This window comes from Rhipicephalus microplus, chromosome 9 (genome assembly GCF_043290135.1).
Source record: "Rhipicephalus microplus isolate Deutch F79 chromosome 9, USDA_Rmic, whole genome shotgun sequence".
Classification (NCBI taxonomy): domain Eukaryota; kingdom Metazoa; phylum Arthropoda; class Arachnida; order Ixodida; family Ixodidae; genus Rhipicephalus; species Rhipicephalus microplus.
Window position 1 is genome coordinate 41,567,079 of NC_134708.1, and position 26,110 is coordinate 41,593,188.

Here is a 26,110-nt window from a genome sequence, read left to right on the forward strand (position 1 = left end):
CTGCGCTATTCCCTCCTCAAATCCAGGTAAATATGGGCCCTTACCATTTGGTCCACATGGTTGGCTAATGTCATGAATCAGATGGCCAGTGCCTTCACCCTTTGCCTCGTGGACAGGAGTACAGTGTTTTTTTTTTAGTCGTGGATGCAATCTGTGGTCATGCTTCAGTAATCTGAACCTGCCTCTCCTGCTTGTCCAAGTTATATGCGACTACCGTAGTCGTGTACCTTTCTGTCCAGCTGGAAACCTAATCAAAACAAACATGCCATAACTAGCATGTCTTTTCTGTGCACAGTGCTGGAACACAAAGCTTACTAAAGTCCTCCTTAGAAACGTGCTGAGGAAATGTCTGTCTCCTGTACGTCCTAGGGGAGGATACATTTTAGGCCCTGAAGACCACTGAGCTATATGTTGTGTTGATGCAAGAAGCATTGCATACGATTCCATTAATCAACTCGATAACATTTTACCTTGTAAGACTTTCACATATTTGAAAATTTATCAACAGTTATTATGCAGTAAATCGTAATGACAGTCAGAAAGGGAAGGTAACGAGTGATAACCTTGTTGCTGCTTGCCCCGTTGGGGCATTGTCGCACGGGACATCGCGCCGGCATGCTTTCCACGGTTGGTCACTCAGCAAGCTTCGTTTAACCGTGTTCAACCACGCCATTGTTCTTTTTTGCAGGCATGCTGGCATCGAAGCATGCACTGTGGTTGGAGACTTCCTGGATCCGCTGTTGTGCCCCGCGGGTATTGACTTCTCGTCGTCGCACCCATATGGCACTGGCGAAGAGCTCGGCAATGAGGTCGTCTCCGTGTATGACGAGCTGTCACGCACCCTGCGTCGTCTGCACAACCTTCCACTCACCGTGTCGTCTGTCAGAGGCACGTCTCCCACCTTGCGCCTGACCGAGGTGAGATTGCTCGGCCGAAACTCTCAAAATGAAGCGGCTTGGGATTTCATGACATGGACAGTGTAACTGCTGATTCTTCGTTCACAAGGTGTTTCAAAACTTTCACAATACCGTATTTACTCGCGTAATGGACACACTCGCATAGTAAACGCACCCCCAACTTCAGTCATCAAAGTTTGGATTTTTTTTTCCACCACGTAATAAACGCACCTCGTACATTCATCCACTGCAGTCCTGCTAACTGACACCTGGCGCCTTCTCACCCTTTGAATCTCTTCCGTTTATTATTCTTTTGCCGACCCACCTCGGCTCGCTCCCTCCACCCCTTTGCCCGTTGCCACGTGCCGTACTGTTTTTATTTCTATCTGTGTGCGGCAGGTCCCCCGTCTTATCTGTGTGCCACAGCGAGTTTCCTAAACGATGCGAGTGTAAAGACATCGCATCGGATAGGCACACAACGAGCGAAGGTCACGAAACTGCCCGTGCCAAACGACGTGGGCATTTTTAAAATGCCCAGCCACGTGCGTGCGATTTTCGAGCGACGACAACAAGATTTGCTGTCGCAGAGAGTCATTCATCGCTATCGCTTCGCAAGTTTCTGGAAAACCATAAAGAAATCACTCGTCACTCCGAAAAGATTCTGATGATTTCCACAACATGGTAGCACCCCCGATTCTCGCTTCGCTTGTTATCCGTACGTAAACTTCTCATGTAAAAGCGAGGTGTCAGCCGTTACTTGTCGTTAATCTCATTATCGACAGTTTGTTTTGATGCTTCGGGGGGGGTAGCTTGCTGGGATGCGATGTTGATTACTTGCTACAATGTTAACGGCGTCATCATGGTCGTCGTGCAAATTCGCCGCGATGTTGGCAAAGTGTGTCATAGCGTACGCTTTTGGGCGTCCCTCGAGGTCACAGCAGATACCACTGTTGCGGTTAAACAATTGCGAGAAAAGATAGCTGCAAAATGCTTTCATGGCGTGCATGGGCAATCCAGGGACAGCTTGCCGAAGATGGCGCCATCAGCCGCCTAAAATGAGTAAAGTGCAACAATGAAGTTATTTCCAAACATTGTACGCGTATGTCAACTGCGAAAGGCTAAATGATCTAACTTTTTTTTTGCATTACTGCACTTTTTGCTCCTACCAAAAAAAAGTTTGCATAAAATTTACCCCCCCTAATAAACGCACCCCACAACTTTGCTCTGATTATTTGAGAAAGAAAATGTGTTCATTACCTGAGTAAATATGGTAATATCTGGCGTTTAACGTCCCAAAACCACGATCTGATTATGAGAGATGCTGTGGTGGAGGACTCCGGAAATTTCAGCCACCTAGGGCTCTTCAATGTGCACCTAGATCTAAGCACGCAAGTCTCTAGCACTTCTGCCTCTATTGAAAATGTGACCGCTGCGGCCGGGATTCTATCCCGCGACCTGCAAGTCAGCAGCCGAGTGCCTTAGCCACTAGACCACCGTGGCGGGTGTATTGCTAAACTTTCTGGCCTCTTGCACACATTCGGACTGTTTATATTTCATTATAGTATTAAAATATTGTCATCAGGTACATTGAATGCTTTGAATTGTCGAACATATTTCTTGTGTCTTATGTTGCATGCTCGCCCCAAGCCTTTGATAAACTGGAAGTGAGTTCTGTTGTTTCGTATTACTTGCATGTGTGTATCCATTGGTGGCACGATTTGTAAATGACAGCATAAACTGTAACCGAGACATCTGGTGTGATTGTTCAACATCGCAGTAACCTTACCTACCCCCCGCTTTCCGCAGGTCTTCCCGCCCTTGAAGGGGACTTTGTCGACAGACTTTGGCACGTGCTTTGTCCAGGACAATGTCTACATGATGCCGCTTCCTTTCAAGGCCCACATCCCGCACCTCATACCTGTGTCAACAGGCAAGATTCTGTGGCACGCGTGTTTAACTCCAGCATATTAGTTCTGTGGAAGCCCAAAACGTGGGGAACGGTCACAAGAGAGTAAAACTCATAAACCACTCGACTGAAGTGCAAATTTTGTGCTTTGCTGTAGACCAAAGGTCGCGAGTTCGACCATAGACACAGTGGTCACATTTCGATGTTGGGGAAAGGTTAGAGGCCCATGTTCTGTGCAATGTCGGTGCTTGATTAAGAATGCTGAATGGTTGAAATATATGGAGCCCTACAATGCACTCTGCTTAGACGCTTTAATCTTCAGATATTAATATTATTTACTGTGGCTTGAACTGCAGAAATTTTCGAAATTCAAGTTGGGCAATACTCGCCAAAATCACAGTTTGCATTACAAGGTAGACTGTAGTGGTGGACTCTAGATTAAGTTTGGTCACCTGGTGTTCCTTCCGTTGAGCTTGTGCAAGGGGCAGCAAAGGCGAAAGCCCGCGTCGGAAAGCCAGAAAGCTTTTAAATTTGTAGACGATATGGCAAACGCGATAAGGACGGTGCTTTTCTTGACGGGAAACTCAAAGCTTCCTTGACAAGGACACGATCGTATGTTCCATGTAAAGTGCGCGCGGCCTTTTAGCAGCTGGAGCCTGCCAGCGCCAGTGCAAAAGTGACTCGGACACACAGGCAGCTGCCCTTCTTCCTCATTCGGCAAGCCCGCGCAGCTGGTGCAGTGCTGCCACGGCCTTTTTCTTTTCTTTTTCCTCGATTTTTCTCGCAACCAAGTAAATACGGTGCAGAACTAATCACAGCCAAGTTCGGGGTGCACACATTATGCACTGAAATTAAATTTTTCGCGACCATACAGGGGGTGCCCCTATTGTGCGAGTAAATGCGGTAACTGATGGAGCATTGTGTGGCATTTCCACAGGCTTCAACCAATCGCGTGTGGTGAAGACGAACATATTATGGCTGAATGCGCTCAAAATCACGGCCTATGTGGCTAGTAAATACAGTGTTGAAGAACGTTAATTGGCAATTCAAACTGGCCACCCTGTTTATGCTAGGGCTAGCCAGCCGTTTTCTGACAAATAAATATGGTCAGCATCAGTAAAACAAGGTTTTGCCAGTCTCAACTGCTTCTTTAAAACTCTGTGCAGTTGTGGTCCACATGGAAGCCACTGGCAAGTGGCCCGACAACCTGGAGGCCCTGCGCCGCGTAAAGGCTGCGTTTCACCTCACCCTGGCTCGGCTGCTACGTGACGACGAGCACTTGATCACAGCCGCACACCCAGAGTACGTGGACGTCTTCAAGGTCTGTGAATTTCCTGATATTGAGAATGAAAAAAGTATATTTTTTCTCCATCGTGGGCCGTAATTGTCCCGTTCTAAGAAAACCATACCTATGACCTTTCGGGCTGGTTTTATCATAAAACAGCAAGACATTGTCTCCTAACGTCTTGAATGCACTTGCTTCCTGTAAGGAATGAGCTCAAAGGTGGGTTCTGAATCCCTGGTCGAATTGTGATAGGGGCCAAAAACACCCACATACGCAAGGTCCGTTCGATTCACCTGTACCAATCGGAACCCGTTCAGGCACAGTGCTACACCAAATACAGATGACGAGGTGTTGACATGGTGGAGGCTTTATTTGCGCCCGCTTTATTTGCGCCATCCACCTCACTTTGACAGGTGGCAAACGGCATAGGTACATGGACAGTTTATGAGGTTCGAACATTTTGGCAAAACGCACCACATTAGTAGACAGGGGTACGACGCCCATGACTAAAAGCCGGATTGTTTTCTTAGCTGCTAGTGTGCATGCGCTCAACTGCACCAAGCCAGCACCATCAACATAGCGGGTGCAAGAATATTGTGTGCCAACGATGCACTACACCTCTCCTGCACCTTTTAAAATAAATGGTGCGGTTGAGAGATCATCATTGCAGCACCGTTGAAATGAATTTCAAAGTGGAGCACCTCGTGAACTGGTTCAGGTGGTGCAGGCAAATGGAACGGACCTTTGGATGCATTAGGTCCTCCCAGTTATTCCAGAGTCCAGATTCTGGCATGTAATTCTAAATTGTGGTGGTGCTTGTAGTTCAGTTGTAGTGTCTTTGTCTTTTTGTGCTAATTTTATGCCATTATGAATCAGCGCCAACTAGCTCACCACTCCATTTTGTTGTGTAATTTAGGATAGGAATGATTCTGATTGGCTATTAAGTTTAACTAGACCTGTGTGTATATTAGAACCAATATTGCAGTACTCGAATTGACCTGCGCACTAGTTCAAGATTTCTGAAATCTCCTAGTATTTAAAACTCACAAATAAGACATATTTGACTGCATGTTTGAAAAGCTTTTTGCTGCAATGTAGGGCTGCTATGTCACGAAACCATCTATAACTGAGGAACATCTATAAAGACACACTTCAAGCTTAAATATGCATTTTACCTGCACACCAATTATTACTTTAAGTTTGAAAGCGTTTTGTAAAGAGTTAGTATGGCAAATTTCGAAATTGATTGTACAGTAGACTCTCATTAAATGGAACCTGAAGGGACCGAGAAAATGTGTTCCGTTTAACAGGAGTTTCATTTATTGAGAGATGAACTGGGGTGCAGTATGCAGAGATGAAACCAATCATATCAGAGGCAATTGTACTAGTTAAGCAGAAGTTCTTTTTATTAGATTTCTCTTTACTGAGAGTTCACTCTATTTTATCAATTATAACTTGCACCTTAATACTACTCAAATCCTGCTAGTATTCAAACTTGCTACGAAACTGTTTAATACCATCGGCCATTCACTTCAAGCTTGCCTTGAACCAAAAAAAGTTGCATTTCTGCAAACCCAGAGTTAACGCATCATTTTCCACCTGATGCTCTCGAGTGCGTGTTCAGGCGTGAGCCTTTGCGTTTTCTTGTGTTCCAGAGCGGCTTCGTGTTTCGAGTGCGCATCGCCGCCCACAAAGAAATTGGCCTGGCACGGCAGAGCGTCGCACCGAATGGTGCTATCAAAATCAAGGACACCGAGCTCAGCTCTAAGATTGAGTTGGAGACTGAGATCTTGCCAGGCCTCACCAGCGCGTTGCACGGGTGAGTGAGTGGCACACGGTGGGCCGCTAATTTTCACACTCAAGTCAAGCGCAACCTTGCTGTCTATGTCATTGCGGCCACTATTACGATTGCCATGCCAGATTGCTATATGTATGTTCTGGTGTTCAGCTTCCAAATGCCTAAATTTAGCTGTGAAACATTTGGGTCTTAAAAATGTACTGTGTTTACTCGCGTTACGAAGCCCCCCCCCCCCCCCCCCCACCTTTTTTTTTCAGAAATATTGACGTCGATTTGGGAGGAAGGGTTCATTACGCGGGAGAAAAAGGTCACGGGAGTTACAAATGAAAATTTGGCATGGCGGTATTGCTTGCTCTGGCCTGCGAAATGCGTGACGAATCTTTTTTTAGCCTGAAGCTCTTGTTTTCTCCCGTAACGAACGCACGCGGACCGACGCCGAAGTGTCGTCCAGCCTCTCAGTTCCGGTGCTCCAGCGCATGCTCGACCAACTATAAGTTCCAGTTGTGTAGCTAGCGTACCAGCCGAACGTGCCCTGCGCAGCAGGTGTCCTCAACTAAGTTCACTACGACAAGCCCTACAACAAAAACGCAGCATCGGCTGGCGGTGCACAAATAATGTGGGCGACAGGAAGTTGGCACGGTGGGTGCTTTGCATGGCCTCCGAGATGGCAGGCGCGTGGTGAGTTTGTGACCGAATTGGTTGCAAGACCTCGGAAAATTATTGCTGCGAATTCTGCCTTGGGTGCACATTTCCAATGAGGTTGAAATTAATCTGTGGCAGTCTTACAGTCCTTCATTACACACTTGTGATTTTGGGACGTTGAATCTCCACAATGTAATTTACTTTGTCATCTTTAGTGGCAGAGACTTCTGGTGAAGTTTTCAGAGTTCATAATTCATGTGGTGGAGTGCAGCACGACAGGGGCATAGAAGAGAAATGCATACACTATCCACGCACTTCTGTCACATTCTTTTACTCCTTGTAGATTATGAATCTTACCCAGCTAGCCTGGCAACTTGTTTTGGTCAGTTGCAGAGTTGTTCATTGCTGCAAATTTGACAGGCCGCTTATGTGTTTAAAAGTCATGTGGGTGTGCTCATTTCGCAGGCTGCAACAACAGCACAGCACTTTCAGTGCCGCCTGCCGACTGGCCAAGCGCTGGGTGGCTTCGCACCTCCTTAGCAACCATGTGTCAGAGGAATGCATCGAATTACTCGCTGCCGCTGTCTACATCTCCCCCGCACCGTACGTCGTGCCCAAGTGAGTCGAAGTTCGTGATGATGTTTTCGTTATTTGCCATGAATCCAACAACTAACATTGTTTTTATTGTAGCTCCTATCTAAATGCAAGGGAACAGAAAAAGTTTCTTGCTGAGCTGTTGCTTCAATGAATTTGGGGAAGTCTGCTGCATTTAAAACATAAAAAAAACACACAATGGTGTAGCGGTCCTTTGAAGCTTTCTTTACTTGCTCTGTGTTTGCTTTTAAAGAAAAATTGCTTATAAAGGGAAATCTTATCCTTAAAAATAAACTTTAGTGCAAAGTTTACTAGCTGTGTAGCTTTGTGTTGGTTAACAATGTGTCAATTACATATGCCAGCTGCACCTAATAAGGCACCGAAACTGGAGTAAAGAATAATGCATTGACGCACTGTTCTGAAATATGTTACTAATTTGCGAACTGTACACATGCCATGTTTCTGTTGGTGGGGGAGATTGAAATTCTTGCGTTCTAAGCGTGCGGTATCTCTGGTTCTGCTCAGCTCGGCGAGACTGGGCTTCCAGCGATTCCTCGCCCTTCTTGCAAACCACGACTGGGCGAGACAGCCACTTATCATCAACTTGGCCGACAAGTTCACTAGTAAGTGATAGACCGCTGCTTGGTTCATTTCATCAGGGCAGCCAGAAGCGTGATGAAAACGACAACAACTATTCCATGAAGCAAAAAGTGCGCTTAAGTTTACAGGTTTTGGTTGAGGAGTGAGAATTCTTTCTTGTGTACCTTAGTGTAAGGAACTAACGTGGTGACAACTTTTCTTGGCCTTCAAGAGAAAGCTACAGAGCCAAATCCTGTGCATCACACCACCAGAGAGTGTAGCTCCACAATAGGACACGTATCTTCAGTGTGAAATATAAATGTTACCCTTTTAGTATTTTATATGTGGAGCTATTTCAGACAAGATGTAGCTCACACCAGTAAAATGTTCGTATTTCTTTCAATTTATTCATTGTGATTTCGCACTTTTGAACACGCGAGAAAGTTCGCCTTTTTACATGTACCTCAAACGCTAAGCGGCGTCTGTGTCCACATGAATCGCTGATGGTGCGCCCTCGTCACTTTCCACAGCATTACGAGACGCGTGTCAAAGCGAACTACTTTGCGTAGTGCTACATGTGCAGAAGCTCCGCCCCCGTAGCTATCCCTTCAGTACCAAGAAGAGTTGTCACCAAGTGTAGTGGTCCTAATGCAATGCATTGTGCTTGCTAATGTTTGAATCATAAACGTGCACTGTGTCACCTGTCGTTCAAAGCCTGTATAAAGAGAAAAAATCTAGGTCATGCATGTAGACAATGCACGCATGCTCTTTCCTAGTGCTCTCACTACTTATGGCTCTTGTAATTTTTTGATGCTGTACCGAACTCATCTTAGAGAGCCATGCCCAGTTTCCCACGATTAGGAGTTTGTGTTGATGAAATTGATGTGGAGGATGATGTCATGGTGCTGCGTGCTTTGCTGTGGTATTGCAGAGGACCAAGTGGCAGAGTTGCACTCCACCTTCGTCAACCAGAGGTCAACGCTGCCGCCGATGTTCATCGGGACGCCTCTGGACAGGCGGCATCCGTCGCTCTGGACGCGGCACTCACCAACGGGACAGATACTGCGACGCCTCACAGCCCTGGCCAGGGAGTCGCTCCGTGTACTGGAAGGCCAGGTTCTACGTCCAGTCGAAGCCGACGTCAGGGTGAGTGATCGGCACGTCGGTATCAGCATCAGTGAGTAAGAGGCACAGATGATAAGTTACTGCATGAATGTTGTTCTTTCTGGCAAACGAAACTTGATCAGTGCCTAGAAGTAGTCAATTGTGGGTTGTGCACGAATAAGTGAATGAATTCATTTTGAAGAAGAAAATGTTTTCATCTGTGGTGGTGTGCAGTGGCAGACGATCTCAACATTCTATGGAGCATTTCTCACTCGCATTTGGAAGGATTAGAACAAATTGCTTTGTCGTTTGTAAGAGCTGTAACTTGTGAAATCGCAGAGAAAAAAGGGCAGGCTTGAACGAGGGAAGCTGGATTATTCTGAAGTCTATTTCGGTTGCTCCCGAAGGCTGTTGCTAGGCTTTAGCCAGGCAATGCTGGGTTGTTTATAGGTTGCTCCTCAGCGAGGAGATGTTCGAGTAAAACCACGTACAGTCACCGGCATGACATGAAACTCTGGAGACAGAAACTCGCACGGGAATCGAAAATTCGCACTTCCCACATGTCTGCGGGCACGTCGTCATTTCGTTTAGGGCATCCATCGCGTCAGAGTATTCTCGCAGTCGCCGTTGCGTTTCCGATTACATCGTATTTCCTCGTTGTAGCATGTATCTCGACACAAATGCTTCAGCAAAGCTGAAACATGTGGCTGTGGTTTTTGTCACTGGGTTTATTCCGTTCGTTATAAGTTTTCTCAATTACAGGTTTCGACTGCGTAGAAGTCTTGGTGTCTGTTGCCCATTCATTGCCTTCTTCATTTTTAGTTCACTAGCGTTGAACCGTGAGATTTTACCCATTTCTGTGGCAAGTGCCTGGTCATGATGCTGATGGTTTGTTGTACGCATTTGTGCACACCAAACTTTATAAGGTCACTTTATAACAGCTTCCCTGTTGAGTAGTGCAGTCCTTGCAGAAGTTTGTATAAGTATGTTGTAAACTGTACGCAGTCTGCGGAGGGTGGCATTGGTAGCAGTAGCATTAAAATTGTGATGCTACCCTGAAAAAATGGTGGACTAAATCAAGTAATCGCTCAAGATGCAGTCATCAGTTTATTACACCAAAGTTTTTTAAACATTTAATGTCATTGACACGTGGTGTGTGCGTTCTGTACCTCTTTGTAGACCTATCAACTGCACCCCTGCCCTGAAACTTGTTTTCATAAAAATCATGTACACACAAACCTCATTTCCTCAAAATTGTATCTTACATGAAAGCAAGCTCGTTATATCCAAATATTCAATATACAGTCTACTCTCGTTGATTCAAATCAGAAGGGACCTCTGAATTTTGTTTGAATTATCAGAAGTTCCCAGATATATGACTCTGGGCAAGGTGACAGATTGTTTTTGTCACATTTTAATTTTTTGAAAATGTTTTTAAACCCTAACTGCACCTAATGAACAGAAAGCAGAGGTTTAAGGTCTACGAGTTTATTGGCCATTTATTGCTGATCAGCCCTTTTAAAGAAATGGTCAATTGCCTACTGCTTCTTTGCTATATGTGCCTTCAGCACCAAGTTCTCTGTACAAGTTGAGAAGCATCACAGTTTACCATTCATGTGCTTCATTTATAACATTTGTTTACTAGCAAAGCCTTTTTCCTTGAAGGCCTGAGGCGGTTATTTTTCATTTTAAGACTTTTAGGAATATACAGTCACACAAATTTTTAAATAGTAGTAGGAAAGCTGCAGGTATTTTTCAGCATAGAACTGCAAGAAATATGAATTAACCAATTGACAGTGTTTGAATTAAGAGGCTTTTAAATACATTGAAAGAATAGAGGGCCAGCCAAAAAATTTAATTTTGTTTGAATTAACCTAAAGTATGAATTATCAGAGTTTGAATTATCAAGAGCCTACTGTAATGGTATATTCCTAACTGTATATGTATTGCAAGACTGTACCGCATTTACTCGCGCAATGAACGCACTCGCTTAATAAACGCACCCCCAACTTCAGTCATCAAAATTTTGATTTTTTTCCCCCCATAATAAATGCACCCCCTACATTAATCCGCTGCAGTCCCGCTAACCGACACCTGGTGCCTCCTCACCTTTTGGCTCTCTTTCGTTTTTTATTACTTTGCCGACCCCCCTCAACCACCTGGGCTCGCTCCACCTCCCCCACTTGTCGCCCGCAAACAGCGGCGTGCCCATTGCTTTTCGTTCTATCTGTGCGCGGTATGTCCCCTGTTTTATCTGTGCGCCACAGCGACCTTCACAAGCAGTGCCAGTGTAGAGACATCCCAGCTGATGAGCACACAGCGAGCAAAGGTCACCGAACTGCCCGTGCTAACATTGGTCAGCGACCCCCCCCCCCCCCCCCCTCTTTCTTTTTTAGCCTACTTTCTTTTTTCTTCACTTTAACTGTTCCTTCATTCCCCGTGAGTACACGCTTTTGGGCGCCCCTCGAGATCACTAGCAGATACCACTGTTGTGGTTAAAGAATGCGAGAAAAGAAAAAATAGTCGCAAAGCATTTTTATGGCTTGGGCGGGTGGCCCCGGGACAGCTTGCAGAAAATAGCGCCATCAACCATCAAGAATGAGTAAAGTGCAACAAAGAAGCTGTTTCGAAACAGTGTACGCATATGTAAATCGCGAAAGGCTAAGCGACCTAACTTTTTTTTTGCATTACTGCATTTTTTTCTTCTCCAGAAAAAGTTTTCAAAAAATTTACCCCGCGTAATAAATGCACCGCTTAACTTTGCTCTGATTTTTCGAGGAAAAAAGTGCATTCATTATGCGAGTGAATACGGTGTTTCAATTACTTTGTTATAACCAATATTTTATGATATATTGGTTTGTTGTATTGGGATATGAGTGTACTATAATATATTGGCGATTATAAGTAAACTCCAATTATAGGCCTACCCCCCTCCTGCAACCTTTCTAGGCAAAAAAAAGTTCACTCCGAACACAGCTTCAGGCTGCAGCCATAGCACATTAGTGATTATTTTGGAAGAGAGAGTGATGCAAAGAAACATTCATTTGAGCATGAAAGATCGCTTACAACTCATCGCCGCTTGAGAGAAGGATGTAGCAGTCACGGTCATTGTCATCGTGTGAGCCACTGCTGCTGCTCGTTGTCGGAAGGGCTGCTGGAGGTTGCACCTGGAAAACGCCGCGCGGACCATGTCGGTTGGCAGTCCATACCAGGCATCATTAACCCATTGTGCCACTTCACTCAAAGAGCTCGATTTGAACTCAGCGGGCACATATCATTTGCAACAGTAAACGCTTTTGCGTTAATATTATCGTAGCAAACACTCAGGCTTTTGCTTCTTTGGTCATGAACCCAATCTCGAACTGCCTTTTCAATGGCAGGGTATCGTCCAGACTTCGATCCGTGAAAGAAACGGCGTGTCGCAGTGCACGTGAAGATCTTGGTCCTTTGTTTTCTCTATTCCCTCACGCACTTTTCCGACACATCGAATTTTCGCCCTGAATCAACGTTGCTTTCCATCTCTGCGTAAAGGATCACTTGCCGCTGGAAAGCAGCGCTCAACTGTTGCTGGTGTAGCGGGGGCATCTTGCGTTTGTTGAGCAGCCTTGCAAATCGTGCACACCACTTTTCGCAAGTGAGGCGAAATGCAGAAATGACGAACCGGCGTGAGCGCAAAAACCGTGAAGACGCTTGTGGGTGCATGCGTGGTGTGCAGGTGGCTGGTTATGTGGTTTAGTTCTCCGCGAAGTGTTGTCAGCCCTCACGGTGCTGCCAGCTTTTTCATGAAACACACATGGTGCTTCGCGAGATATCTGAATTTTTGAACTGCCTAGTCAGCAAGCACTGTTAGGGCACGTTGTCCACTAAAGCAATAAACCTATGTCATGTTTTTTGCGAACGATAAGTGTCACGTTTTTTGCTAGCGAGAGATGCATGTCATGTTTTGCACGACAGATAAACATATGTTGCATTGTTAGCAAGCGATAAACACATGTTGCGTTTCTTCACGAGCCAAATGCACTGTCATACCCATGTGTGGCGAGCGCTGGTGTTGTTGCTGGTCTCGCCCGACAGACGCGCCAATGTGGTGCCGCTACCAATGAAACCGAGATGCCGTCGGCGATGTGTCATGAAAAAAATGTATCTCTGACACGCCGTTGCTGACACCTCCTCCTCTAGCCACCATAGCTATACCGTGGCTTCATGATCGTCGAGGCAGATCGTGAAAATGTTCGGCACCAAAAGCAGCGCTCGTGCGCTGTGAGATAGCAGTTTTAGTGACTCCGTTGCCTGTGCAACTAATGTTATTGATGTGTCAAATAGGAGGGAAACTTAGCTCGACAACGGTTCGTCGGACCCCTCAGAAAAGTCGTCTTTACGATTCTCCGTACAGGTCGACTCCGACTATAGGTCGACCCCCGAACTTTGGAAGGTCATTTTATGAAAAAAAAAAGCATAGATTTATAGTCGCCAACCCTAAGTAGACTGCGACAATAACTGGTTACAAAGGCTAAAAGTCCAAAAAATATTGTAACCATGTATGTTGTATCGGTAGACAATACAAGGTTATTTGAATTAAACTTGACGTATCAGAGGAGACCCAAAGCCTTAAATGTCCCTCTGTTCACAGCACGAACTCCTGCCGTTAAAATGGCTCACTCTGACCCTTCAGAACTGCAAGCACTGTGATGCAAAGCTGTTTTTTTTTCTCTTGCCTAACTGGAGTGTGGTTCCTTACCGTGTGCGTAGCAAATCTTCCGGCCTCCTCTGGAACCTTATGACGTGATTATCCACCTTGACATGAAGCGAGTGCCCACCATCCACACAGCCGTGGACTGTCCCTTCAAAGCTGCACTGAGGCCGTTCAAGGGCGATGTCCTTCCAGTCGTCGGTTTCGACGTCGTGTCATACTACATGCGGGCGCTTGAGGTAGTGTATGCTTGTACTGATTTTTTTTTTTCTTCCCGTGGTGAATCTCCTTAGTGCATGTCGTGAACCACTTACAATAATGTGTAAGAGTTATGGGACAAAGATTTAAGAAAACAAGTGAATTTATGTTAGCCTAACATAACCTCTAATCTCTATCATGTGAACAATACTGGAATCTTGTGAGCGGTCTCCACTGGCGAGGAAGAGAATTTGGCCACTTGTTTCGAAATGCGTCAATAGATGCCAGTTTAATAAATTGATGTGCAGCTTGTGCAGTCTAGAACGTGTCGAAACTTTGCATTCGTAGCCATGTTTTCCATGATTTGCAAGATTTGCAGGAATCCAACTTTCTTGTGAATTGCATATGCCATGTTTTTGCAACCAATGCTTACATGCTCGTTTTCTGATTTTGTCATTTTTTCGTGAGTCCAGAGCTCAGACAACTTCTCCCCTTTCATTTTTGTTTGCCAACAAACCGTTTTTTTTCTTAACACTGAGCCTGTGCCAAGAAATAATAATTTGCAAAAAATTTAGCTGTCATTGTGGCAGGGCCACCAAGCCTTCTTCGGTTTTTGTGACATGATAGTTTAAAGAAGATAATACAGCTCAATGTCATGTCTGGCGGGCCGACTGTTTTGGCGGTTTAGGCATAGCTGACCTTTGTGATCAACACGCTCCTTCATGTTGTGTGCAGTACCTCCATGCATCACTTAAATGAGAATACATACGCTTTTTTTTTTGCATTGTCTTCAGTTTGTCACATTGGCATAATTTTTACTTGAATATATACTTACATCTGGACCCAGCATGACCTTAAGCGGCTAGAATGGCATCGCCATGATACTGTTATCCCGAGCAGTTATTATACTATAAAACTGATGGCATATTTTAATTTGTGAGAACTGTACATTGTAGAGCCAAGAGCCAAAAGTGTTGACTTGTTTTCAGTACAAGTTTTTGTGATACGATATTGAATTGGCATCGTGTATTTCAGGATACGTACGGAGAACTGGCACTCTTTTTTTATGACCGCTACGGAGGCGATATAGTGGCCGTTCTGTGGAAGCCAAACGCCTTCGTGCCACAGCCACTGAAGGTGAGCTGCCCTTATGGTCATAATCATTATAATCACTGTAATCTCTGTCTCTCACAAGATTAATAGTTGCATACCCTTTATCCAATGCTAAGGAAAGTGTAAACTAAAGCATACGATGTCAATTACTTTTAATATTCTCAGTTCATTAAATTTTAGTTCACTGAAATGGCCGAGAATAGCCCTAATTTAGCCAGCATGTAATTGAGTCATCCTGACGCCGCATTTTGTCACGGTGCTGCCATTTCTGTTACTGGTACTGATGATGCTCAGTAAGTGATACATTTTTGGAAAGTTGATTATTTCGCATCAGCACGAACCCAGCCGAATGCAAGGTCAATCAAAGCACGAGCATCGCGAGTCGACTCTGCCATGATCTTTGCCTGTGGCAGTAATGCTGTTGTTACCACAATAACAACACCCGTGGGAGAGAGAAAAACACTAGAATGAGTGTCATGTGACAATCTATAAGTGTAGTCGTTAAACTTTGATGGGGAAGCGGACCCTGGTCATGTGTTAGGCAAGCGCTACTATTGGTCAGCTCAGTCTGGTTGGGTTCGGCTACAAGAGCGTAATCCTACCCAAGATGCACCACCAATGTGCCTCGAAGAGCGGGAAGGGCGGTCTCAAAAGAGGTTGGCTTACAGAGCCTAGTAGAATCACGAGTCTCACCCTTTTTCTCCTAAAACGAAAGCCTCAGATGTCTCATCAAACGTGAAAAGTGACCATTGTATAGCAGGCTCTCAGTAGACAGAAATCTGTTAGACAAAACTGCTGCTTAAATGCAAATGACATAGCGATCAACAAGACGAAGAAGAGGACGACAGCAGATAAACTGGAGCGAGCTCTTTGTATTGGCTGCTCTGCTCAGCTAACCAGTTGTAAACACATATATATTCCCTCAAGTCTGTGCCTTCCGGGTCTGTCTTCTGCATCTTTTAAAAAGTGTTTCAGCTGTAATGAGATTTAGATGCAGTTCTGTTTCCTGAGTCACCTACGACTGGAGAAGGTGTGTCATATTAATGCATTAAAATGCAGGTTTCTCACATTGGAGGTTACATGCTCAAGGGCAAAGACATGATGGTGCCTAACGTGGAAGCCGTTTTGGAGGACTTCAGTATCCTGGGGAAAGGCCTGGTCGAATCCGTCGAGGCGAGGTCCACCAAGTGGACGATCTAGGTGACACTCGGCATAGGAACTTATTTTTTAATTATCGAACATTGCGCCATGTAAATAAATCACTTCTGCATGACAAAGTGCTGTCTTACTGCTTTCGTCGTATGCTAGTTAAGTTGTGTTAAGTTCAAATCGCAGATCAAAGCATGGGATATTGAAGAATATCATAAGGGGGGAGGGGACTTGGGATTAATTCTTTTACGTCCTAGATTGTCATGCTCACTGTGCAGTGATAAAAAAGACTAACAAATGTTGCACAAAGTTAAAGAATGGAAAGCGACAAAGCATTTTACCACAGTTGGCAAGCTAACTACTGTGCGAGTTCTCATATTTCACTTTATTATATTTTCTACAGCACTTGAAACGATGGAAACACACTCCATGAAAAAAAAAAGACTTCTGCTTATCCTGTCCTAAATTAGCATTTCTCATTTATTCAGCATTTGAAGTATGTAATTTAGCAGACCTGGCAGTTTGAGGAGTGTTTCATGTACAATACAGACTCCATGAGCAGTGGTGTCAGTGTGTACTGCAGGTCATCTTGTAGGGCATAAAACCAGTAACAGTGTTGTTCTCCAGTAGATGGCGCAGTTCAGGAAAAGAGTTCAGTGATCTTACCCCCGAATACAAAGATGTTGCTTGGCTCGTGCATTCGACTTGACTTGAGTAAGTCGGCATGAAGCAAGCAGCAGACTTCAAAACGCCCAAGTCAACTTTCGCGTTTTATAGATGCTCAGGCTGTCTTGCTTGATGAAGTCAAGAACGAGATTCAAAGCAGAAACGCATTGCTTGCCTGGTAACAAGGTTAATAATGTTGTTAGCGTAAGGCCCGTGTTACAGCAAAAAAAAGATCTTACATTTCAAAATAACTATAAAAACAAAGTGCCACAAATATTTTTGCCATTTTACGGCTATGGAGTGGCATCTGGTGCCTGCCACCGCAGTGTTGCTTTTGTAAAGCGTCTGTTGCCCGCTGGTTTTAGCGGCCACTCAAGTGCAGCATGTTTCTCCACGCTTGCTTGTTTGGAGGCGAAACAAGCATCGCGTATGATTTTTTCGTCGTTTTTTTTTTAATCGAAGGCCATGGCGTGTATTTGTGCTTACCTGGCTCTCGAGGTAACGCGATTTTCAAGGTATTCGCCTTTCTTTCCCCCTGTGGACATACTTGTAGCGGGCTAGGTCACAGCTATGTATAAAAAAAAAAACAAGTTTTGGGAACAAAAGTGATTCATATCCTTTTGATGAGCTTGGTAAACAAGATAAAATGGCGGGGGTCAGAACATTGTCCTCTGCGAAATTTGGTCTTGCGGGGTGCAGCAATGTCTCCCTGCATGATGGTGAAGAGGGAGGCACATGGTCAGGAAACCTGTCATAAGGGCACCTCTTTGTTTTTTTTTTTTTGTGGAGTTTTACGCAACGTTGTGCTCTAAATGATGCCTTTCTGAGCGAGAAACAGCGCCCTAGACTGGACGAAAGGATAGACGAGGCACACAGACACAGCGCTGAGTTAATTTTGTACCGAAAGAGACGGAAACGACAGCAAATGTCGTCGTGTTTTAGAAAAACAGAAATAGCCTTTGCAGTTACGGAACACTTCGGCATCGTCACCACCGGGGCTATTAATAAGAATGTCTGTGCTGTCGACACAATGCCAGGAAACTCAGCCACTTCACAAAAGTCCCGCATAACTATAGGAAGTGCCGCCAGCTGCCAAAGGACACCAGCATCATGTACAGGTGCTTTTCTATGAGTAGCGTAACTTTTCAGACTGCTTGGCACACTGTCGACTATGGAATGCGGACGAGATTCCCGGTGACTGTTTGGAATGCGCGAGCACCGTAGAATATAAGCGCCATCAGTAGCTGTAACACTGGAGGCACAGCCAGTCTTCGGTTGTCCCCACTTTCACTGAGCGGCAACATCGCCAGCAGCCGCCGCACGGCATGCTTCGTGAATCTGTACCTAGCGTGGAACTGTTCCTCGTCATACAACTCCATCGGATTTCTTCGGTCACGTAAAGCGGGTTGAGGAATTTTCGACAGGCAGTGCGCCTCACAAAATGCTACGCTTATGGTGAGGCAAGCAAACTCAAAAGCGGCCACCCTCCGCGCGACGTTTATTCGAGAGGTGGCCATGTTTGAATAACGCATGATGTCGCTTTCAAGCTAGCCGCGCAGCTGACTTGAAACTTGTCCCGACTTCGACCGAGCCAAGTTGCCTTCAAGTCGTCCGCAAGTTCGAGAATGATTTATGGCGATCGGCGAGACTGTCTTGAGTCAAGAACGACTCAAGTACGAGTCAAGTAACATCTCTGCATTCAGGGGTGACTGTATATCGCTCAAGTTGTCTTTTTTGTTTTGCTGCATAAATTTAGCTACACCTACAGAAACCCTAAAGAAGGTGCTGCTTGACCAGAGTACCACCGGCATGGCTCACCACTGGCGTGGCAGACCCAAATACAAAATCTTGCGTTTATTGCGAACATCCAAACGAAAAAGAGAAAAATGTCGGGCGCTGTCAGAGAAGGATGCGGTACTTCTCGGTGCGTGGAACCCGGTTGAGGACGAGTCGCCCGTCGTAGCTGAGCGACGCAAAGAGCCAGGGATCGGCCGTCGACCAGTGCACGGCGTAGACACTGTCCTCGTGCTCCTCGTATGTCGCTATCACGCCGTCTTTCTCGCATTTCCTGCAAATGGATGCTCACTTAGTGGTGGACCCTAGAAAGCGTGGCAGGTTCAGTGGATCCCTGAATGACTACATATTATGCAAGGGTAAAGAACGAAGAGAAAGTTGTGGCGTTTTGTCAGTGAACACGGGCAACATGCAAGCGAGTTGCTTATATACCCTTGCACGATGCCCGTGCAAAGTCTCATTACATCTTAACCGAGATGGCTTTGATGCACTCCACAGCAACAATGTAACTAATGGGGCATTTACACTTGTGCATACAAGAGGCTGACCCCATGCCTCTTGACTTCAGCATTGGGAAGTTAATGTTCTCTGAAAGGCGGGGTCATGACCGTCCGGCTCCTGGCAGCAGTCTGGAGCGCATGCCCATTGGAGCAAGTGTGTGTGCATCTACCTTTGAGAAGGAAATACGGCCCATTTCTAGAACTCCTTGCAAACTCCCTTGGGGCTATTGTTGCAAGTTTGCTTGCAAGGTACTCGCTACTCCATTAATCGATATGGTGGCTGATGATGATGAGTTATGGCTGAGCCCTTTGTAATGGGTTGGATGCATTCAACGACCCACTCGTGATGCAGTTCATGTTGTGTAATGCCTCATTACACAATTTGCATTCTGTAATGCCTGGTTGTTATTTTACTCTTCTACCACATTATATTGCGTATGTTAATGCAGTTCTTTCCCAACATAACGTTTGTATGGAGTTTTTGTGTGCAGGAGTTTCGAGCACCAACATGGCTGAGTGGTAGGATACCGGGCTCGCACGGAGAGGACCCAGGTTCGAATCCCGTTTCATCCTGCACATATATGCATATATATATCCCCCCCCCCCCCCTTATTTCGTGCGATAGTGGTTACGGATACTGGCAGCGGTGGTGGACAGCTATGGCACCCCTATTGTGGTCTCGTAACAGATTTTACGGTAAAAAAGTCTCACTTTTCCTTGTGTTCGTCGCCGCCCTCCTCTTCGTCGTCGACGAGGTGGCCGAAGGGCTCAGACGACACGGAAGCGACGCGTGACAGGATCACCCGCGAGTCGCTGCTCGACGTCAGCACAAGCTGGTCGTGGAAGTGGTTGTACCGCACGCTCCACACCCTGAAGAAGAGTGGGGGTATGCAACTGTGAAACATTCTTGTATTGCAATACTATATAACAATAAGGCAGGCATTTTGGTACTTGTGACCTGTTAAGGGCAACACACTAGCAGTAGAATTCATTTTTTTATAATTCTCAATTGATCTTGATTAGAATTACCATGTTTGTGTATATTTGCGTGCTGACTTTAAAAATTCAATCATTTTTCAAGCATAATGTGTTGTTTTTAAAATACAAAATATGTAGTGTTTTATACAGCTGGAATTTTCCTAAACCATCAGTGCCACAAAGTAAATGAGGATATCATAACTATTGGGAATCGGAACTGTGTGCAGTCCAACGAAAATAGACATTCTAAATCCAGTTAAATGAGAGTTATGGTATATTAAACATTTGTGAGTGAGGTCCTAGCTTGACAGTAACTCACGCGTGTCATGCGAAGTGCGACGAAAAACAGGTAAAGTTCAGTTGACAAGTTGATCTCGTTCTTGGCTGTTTTTACAAGAAGCACGAAGACGATCATACACGCCCAACATTTGCTTCCTATAAACCAGAAAGCTGCAATCCTTTGGGAACACTGAATTAATGCCACTCAGGGTTCTCCCTACCATAGCTGCGGTGATGGAACTGTCACCCACTGCTTTGATTGACTCATTTGAAACGTGCTCCAGAGGAACCAATAAGCAAATGTGTGCGCTAAAGCACAAGTACTGCTGTTTTTGTTTTCTAAACGCATTGTCGATGCCAGATACGAGCGGCCAGAAACGAAATGTGGATGCGTTTAAAACAACTGCAAGTTTGAAAACGATATTATTCAAGTTAATCTTTCCCTTGAAAAATTTCAGGTGAGAGCTCCCTGATGCCACCTATTGCTGCAAGATAACATGGTACTAGCCAGGCAAGTAGCTGTGGAAGGGTCAGCTGTCTGGCATCAGAAACTTCGGTTGCTAGTGGGACAATCGTAAAACTCGTAATCGAAGTGGCCGTTCTTCGTTTCCCTCACCAGTGGGAGTGGTCACTCAGGGTGACCGCCGGTTCGGAAGGGTTCCGCACGTCCCAGAACTTGGCCAGACAATCATCGCCACAGCTGGCTAGAAAGTACTGCCGGTTGGGGTTGAAGTCTAGCTCCCGAACCAGCTGTCCATGGGCCCCTTCGATCTGCCACGCCTGCCTGCAGGAATTTCCGTGACAGTGTTACCTTTTTTTGAGACAGTGAGATATTGACATCCCTGTCTGATAGTGTCACTGTTTGCAATGATCTGCCGTAGATGGCTACCAGTTTTTCCTCCTGATGTCGCCTGCAAGGTTTAGTGGGCGGAGAAAGCAACGATAGTAGCAGGATCGCTATGAAACAAGTCGAAAGAATTTCAACGCTTTTTGGTGCACGTAACCACGATTTTGCTAGTAAACAACGCTCTATAGTATACACCAAATTAAGCCTTTGTTGTACCTTAGAGTAACTACAAACTTTCTGTACACTGAAACAACTCGGAAACACCCTGTATAGTTTGATGCAGCACATGTGACTAAGAGTACTGCTATCACAGGGGCACTTATTATTGCGATCAGGGCCAATCTGAATCGAACTTCGTTATCACGAAAGCAAGTTGGTTGTCACTGTATGGTACAGCCTAATACAGGTCAAGTTTGGAAAAAAAACCTAAATCGAGTTGCGATCACGGAGCCATATTGTGATACACAATCACAATCAGTGTCTAGATCCCGATCTGGCATGATTGTGTGATTAAGTCTGACCATGCATCTACACTTGATCACGATAAAGCCGAATCCAGATTAACACTGATCACAACCAAAAGTTCCTGTGTGCTACCGGAATAAGTTACTTGAGGATGTACGGTCGGTGCTGTAATTGCAGTTGTGAAATCAGTTAGTATACTGTTCTGTGTTTGGATTTGTTTTCCATTTAAAAGTTATTTTTTGAAGTAATGCGGCTGTTATAATAGTTAAGAGACAAGGCTTAATAGTAGTGTCTTGGAGGTGTAACCAATGCATAACACTGGCATACATTCGTACACAAGGACAATATAGAGGAACTAATGTTCTGAGAGGAATTGAGGGAAGCACCCTTAGAGAATTCACTGAAGCAAAGGGCAGTCATGATTATGTATTGTACCGCTATGCTGACGTGGCTGCATCATTCTAAATTTTCTGTTGACAACCGATAGGCAGGCTCTCGCTCCTCCTTTTAGATCTGCCTGGAAAAGGGAGCTGAAGAAGCATTGACTCAAAATCTTGCAGGCATTGATGATCGGCTGAACCTTTTAAAGATCGTTACATAATAAAGGCCTTACACCGAACCAGGCCTTCTCATCTTTATTTTTATCAGCTATGGTGGCTTCCGACTTTTTTTTTTTTTTTTTTGTGGCATGTACAACACTGGCAACCTTACCCTTCAAAGCTACAAAGTGCAGTTTCTCTATTTAAAAGCAACTGTGGGCTAGATTCCAGAGCGATCTGCACAATTCGTGTGTGCTAAAAAACAAAAGCAGTTCATCTTACTGCATGGAGCGCAGATCAAAGGCCTTGATCCCAGTGTCCACAGCTGCCGCCACGAGGGTGCAGCTCTGGTGCGGGTTCCAGGCGGCACAGGTGAGCCTGGGGTTGCCTTTGAGCTCCACTGTGATGCATCCGGTCAGCTGCAGTGCAAGAAGAGCACAGCTGTTAATTCTAGAGTTCAATAGAAACTGCGTTTTCGTGCATTTGACAGTTCTATGAAGTAATATGCGCATGAGCGAAAAATGCTTTTGTAACTGAATAAAACGGGTCCATACCGTGGCTGAATTGCCCGCCGATGCCAGGTCAAACATTAGGAGGTTGTTGTTGACCAGGGAGACCAACTTGCGACCCTCGGTGGGCTCCCATAATACCCTGCACCAAGGAGGACGTTGAGGTGTGACGCCCTTTGGGTAGTAATCTTCATTCGAGACATTTTTGAGGTCAGCATAGAACATCAACAAGAGCGAGTGCAGTTCGTGTCATCATTGTGTTCTGCTGCTGTTTTCATACAGTATACCAATTTCATTTAGACGGAATCTAAATGCCAGAATATGCGCATGCTGTGGTTTATGTGCATTCTACAGGTCTCTGGATTATGTATATCAATCACGACCCTTTTTCCTGCAGTGTCCCTTGTAATTCAAGAGTCACATCGAAACACGAAGCCTTATGAAATTATGAAATACATATTAAATATCCTAATACATATTTAAGAGACATCCTGAGGTCTTTACGGTCTTTTCACAAACTTAATAACCCCATTTTTTTTAGCAGGGAACTTACTTCATCATTACATGAAGTCGAGACCACCAGCTGAAACACGCACCTGGGCACTTCGGTGCCATACGACAGGGTGTCGAGGTGGGTGACCTCTTCGAGTCGGGGCAAGGACGCTAGTCCGTCGTCTGGAGGTGAAAGATCACCGACGGCTGGCACCTCGGGCAACTTCCAGATGGCCGCTTGCATCTCGCATTTCCCAGCCTTGGCTATGGGAGAAAACAAAACGAATAAAAAAAACTCTGAGAACTGGCGAAACGCGTGACAGCAACAGTAACTTTCGTATTCGCGTAAGCCATGACTAAACTGCATGCATTACTCAAAAGATAATTTATTAAGACATGGCGAAGATCGTCTGCTAAAAACTCATTTACTCGAAAGGATATACTGAAGATGTACTTCCTGAGAAAGTGCATACGTACCTCACGTCTGGCAGCTGTCACTCAATTTTATCGCTTTCTGAGGCTTGATTTCTGTGCTTATTTTTGTGGTTACAACGATATATGGTCCATAGCCATATGCATATCAGTCGTACGTGCATTCACAAAAAGTGTTGCCTATGATGTAAATATGTAGACAGGTTTGTTTTTAGTGGTTTGAGCAACAGGTGACCATTGTTTCTCTTACAAGCACTTCCAGTTACTCGAATATTCGGGAAGAGTCTTGGGGAAAAAAATAAAGCTGACATGGGCTAGTTAACTGTTGGGGTAATTATAGATAATAAATTAAATGAGTTCATGAAAAGAGCAGGCAGTTTTTTTGTAAGCAGCCGGAATTATCGCAGAGCAGGTCACGATTTCAGTAGTGTGAAGAAACACAAAAGTAACCTAGGCTTTACATCAGTGAACATGGGTGACGACGCGCGAGTGCCACTACCAAACACTTAAGCTAAAGATTATGGTCGCCTCCATTGTTTTCACTTTAATCCAATGCACTTTGTAAGTTGTCTACACGGCAGATATCCTTCTAGAGATCCCACTTCTAAAGAAATTCACAGCACATCCACAGAGTGAATGATGATAAGGTGCAAGCGTCCATTCGTCTGGCCGTTTGTCCGCTCCTGTCACACTAGCTAGAGCACGCATCGGACGGACACTTCGCCCCACTCATTCATCTTTCACTCTGTGGATATGCTGAGAATTATTATAACAGCCCCACCTATCCTCTTTAATCGTCAACTCTACGAAAAGCACTAATGCCATCTATCGATATTATTTCACAAGACACATACACACGCCATCTTGTGAGCAATTCATAAACTAGAGGCAGCTACATACATACTACATAGAAACGGAAAAAGGAACGACCCACACCCTAAGGAGCTTCGCCCCTAAAACACAAATTCTCTCACTCATATTAAACTGTGAACATTAGAAGGCCAAGGTAAGAAGCGTGACCAAATGTTCAGTGCTCACTGATTTCGTTGTAACAGGAAGAGAAGAGGGTCTTGTCCGTGGGCGAGCAGGCAAGATGCCAGAGCTCACCGGCGCTGTGTATGTAGACCGCCTTGCTCAAGGAGTTAGTCTCTTCATTGTAGACCAGTACGTGGATCTGACGGAAGCACATATACTGGTGAGACAATGCACAGTTGGATGAAGTTGTCCTGACTTTTATGTGAGGTCGTAAAGTGTGTACACATTTAGACATTTTGATATACACTGTGCCCTTGAGTGCAAACGGCCAGCACACAGGGACACTAGAATGCCTGAACATTCAAAAAAGCTGACTAACAATCAAGTGCTTCATTTCTTTCAAGCAACACTGTGTGCTGCTTGAAAGAATTTTATTCCTGTACCACTTTCAGAAAAGGAAAAGTATGGAGAGGTAGTGTATGAAAGTATGACATCATTACCAACAGGAATTGGTTGTGCATCTTTCCTACAACACTGCTGCTTAAAAAAACGAACGTTTTGCTTTTGGTTATCCCCGTTTGTTGCTTGCAATTTAGTCGTGAACCACTGCAGCCAGTCCTCTTTACTGCATACACTCCTGCAATGAGTCTCGGACAGACTATAATTATTAGGTATTAGTTATAGATGGATTATAGCTTGTTACGAATTCTTTGGTTGTCTCTAACGTACATGTAGTTCGAATTACCATTACCACAAGTGGTGCCTTCCGCAGCCGTCAGGGCTGGCAAATAGAAAGAATGTACAGTACACGCGTTTTGAACTACAATCGTGATCAAAACGTTCGAGCAGTTGTGTGCCTCATACAGATGCGAGGGTGTGTTGGGACTATACATGGAAGCAAAGTGCCACGCTGTGTAGATTAGTTCAAACAAACTGCCAATTCGTTGGCGTGTTTGCAAACTAACCTGGTTGTCGCACTTGAGCGACTGTGTGCCAACAAGGAAACATGCCGTCTCAGTCTCGGCGGCCAAGGCTGCCAGGGATCGGGACTACGAGATAAACGGATACCGTCAATGAAGCGCCTTCGCACAAACATCTCGGTCGGTCAATTCGATCGACTGTCAAAGGCTCGCCAATCGACAGATTCGCAGATGGCTCGCAGTTACATACCTGTAGCTCTAGACCGTAGATGACAGCAGCTTCGTCTTCCATCTTTTTGTATGCTGCGCACTACCACATACGACGATTCAGGAGGCTGTCGCGAAGATCCTTCAGCTGCCTCCGGAACGCATCGCCACAGGTGTTGCGAGAATTGCATTAGCGATCGGTGAACGATACTTGGTTCTAAGCGCTACGTACCATAACTTTTTCCTTTAATTATCGTGACATGAATTGAGCGTCGAAAGCGTCACTAAGCTATGAATACGTTAGTAGAGAGCCACAAACAATGCCTCGAGCAGCTAGCAGACAGCACGAGCCGGTGTTTTCGGAATAAGAGCACCCCGCTATTTCGACGTAAAACGTGAAAACATTGTCCTGTTTATTTCGACGGGCTTTTTGTACTTTGTTACAAAAACTTTTTATTGGGTTATAGTAAAGAAATTGAATGGCTACTCCGAAATGAGTTAGCTCTGTTACGTTGACTTGGCAATAACTGCTTGCTTCGATAAGTCACGGACG

At 45.1% G+C, this 26,110-nt stretch overlaps 2 protein-coding genes across 2 annotated transcripts in view; one reads left to right on the forward strand and one right to left on the reverse strand.

Moving 5' to 3' along the window:
* The window catches only part of Mat89Ba (nucleolar protein 6 Mat89Ba), a 37,444-nt gene extending 21,362 nt beyond the window's left edge, over positions 1–16,082 (forward strand). Inside the window, exons 13-22 of the mRNA XM_037415809.2 lie at positions 689–917; positions 2,703–2,826; positions 3,969–4,123; positions 5,743–5,906; positions 6,993–7,145; positions 7,647–7,744; positions 8,632–8,846; positions 13,554–13,733; positions 14,728–14,829; positions 15,865–16,082. Coding sequence (XP_037271706.2) covers positions 689–917; positions 2,703–2,826; positions 3,969–4,123; positions 5,743–5,906; positions 6,993–7,145; positions 7,647–7,744; positions 8,632–8,846; positions 13,554–13,733; positions 14,728–14,829; positions 15,865–16,005 — 1,561 coding nt within the window. The 3' untranslated portion in view covers positions 16,006–16,082. The remainder of the gene's footprint in view (positions 1–688; positions 918–2,702; positions 2,827–3,968; positions 4,124–5,742; positions 5,907–6,992; positions 7,146–7,646; positions 7,745–8,631; positions 8,847–13,553; positions 13,734–14,727; positions 14,830–15,864) is intronic.
* A 2,377-nt stretch (positions 16,083–18,459) lies between these two features.
* Positions 18,460–25,909, reverse strand: LOC119163745 (EARP-interacting protein homolog). The gene is made up of 9 exons (XM_037415812.2): positions 25,601–25,909; positions 25,396–25,479; positions 24,494–24,629; positions 23,128–23,287; positions 22,577–22,673; positions 22,305–22,441; positions 20,788–20,955; positions 19,626–19,784; positions 18,460–18,688 (listed from the first exon to the last, which is right to left on the reverse strand). Exons 1-9 carry the CDS (start codon positions 25,640–25,642, stop codon positions 18,520–18,522), a joined length of 1,152 nt encoding a protein of 383 aa, XP_037271709.1. The 5' UTR covers positions 25,643–25,909; the 3' UTR covers positions 18,460–18,519.
* Between the last annotated feature and the right edge of the window lie 201 nt (positions 25,910–26,110).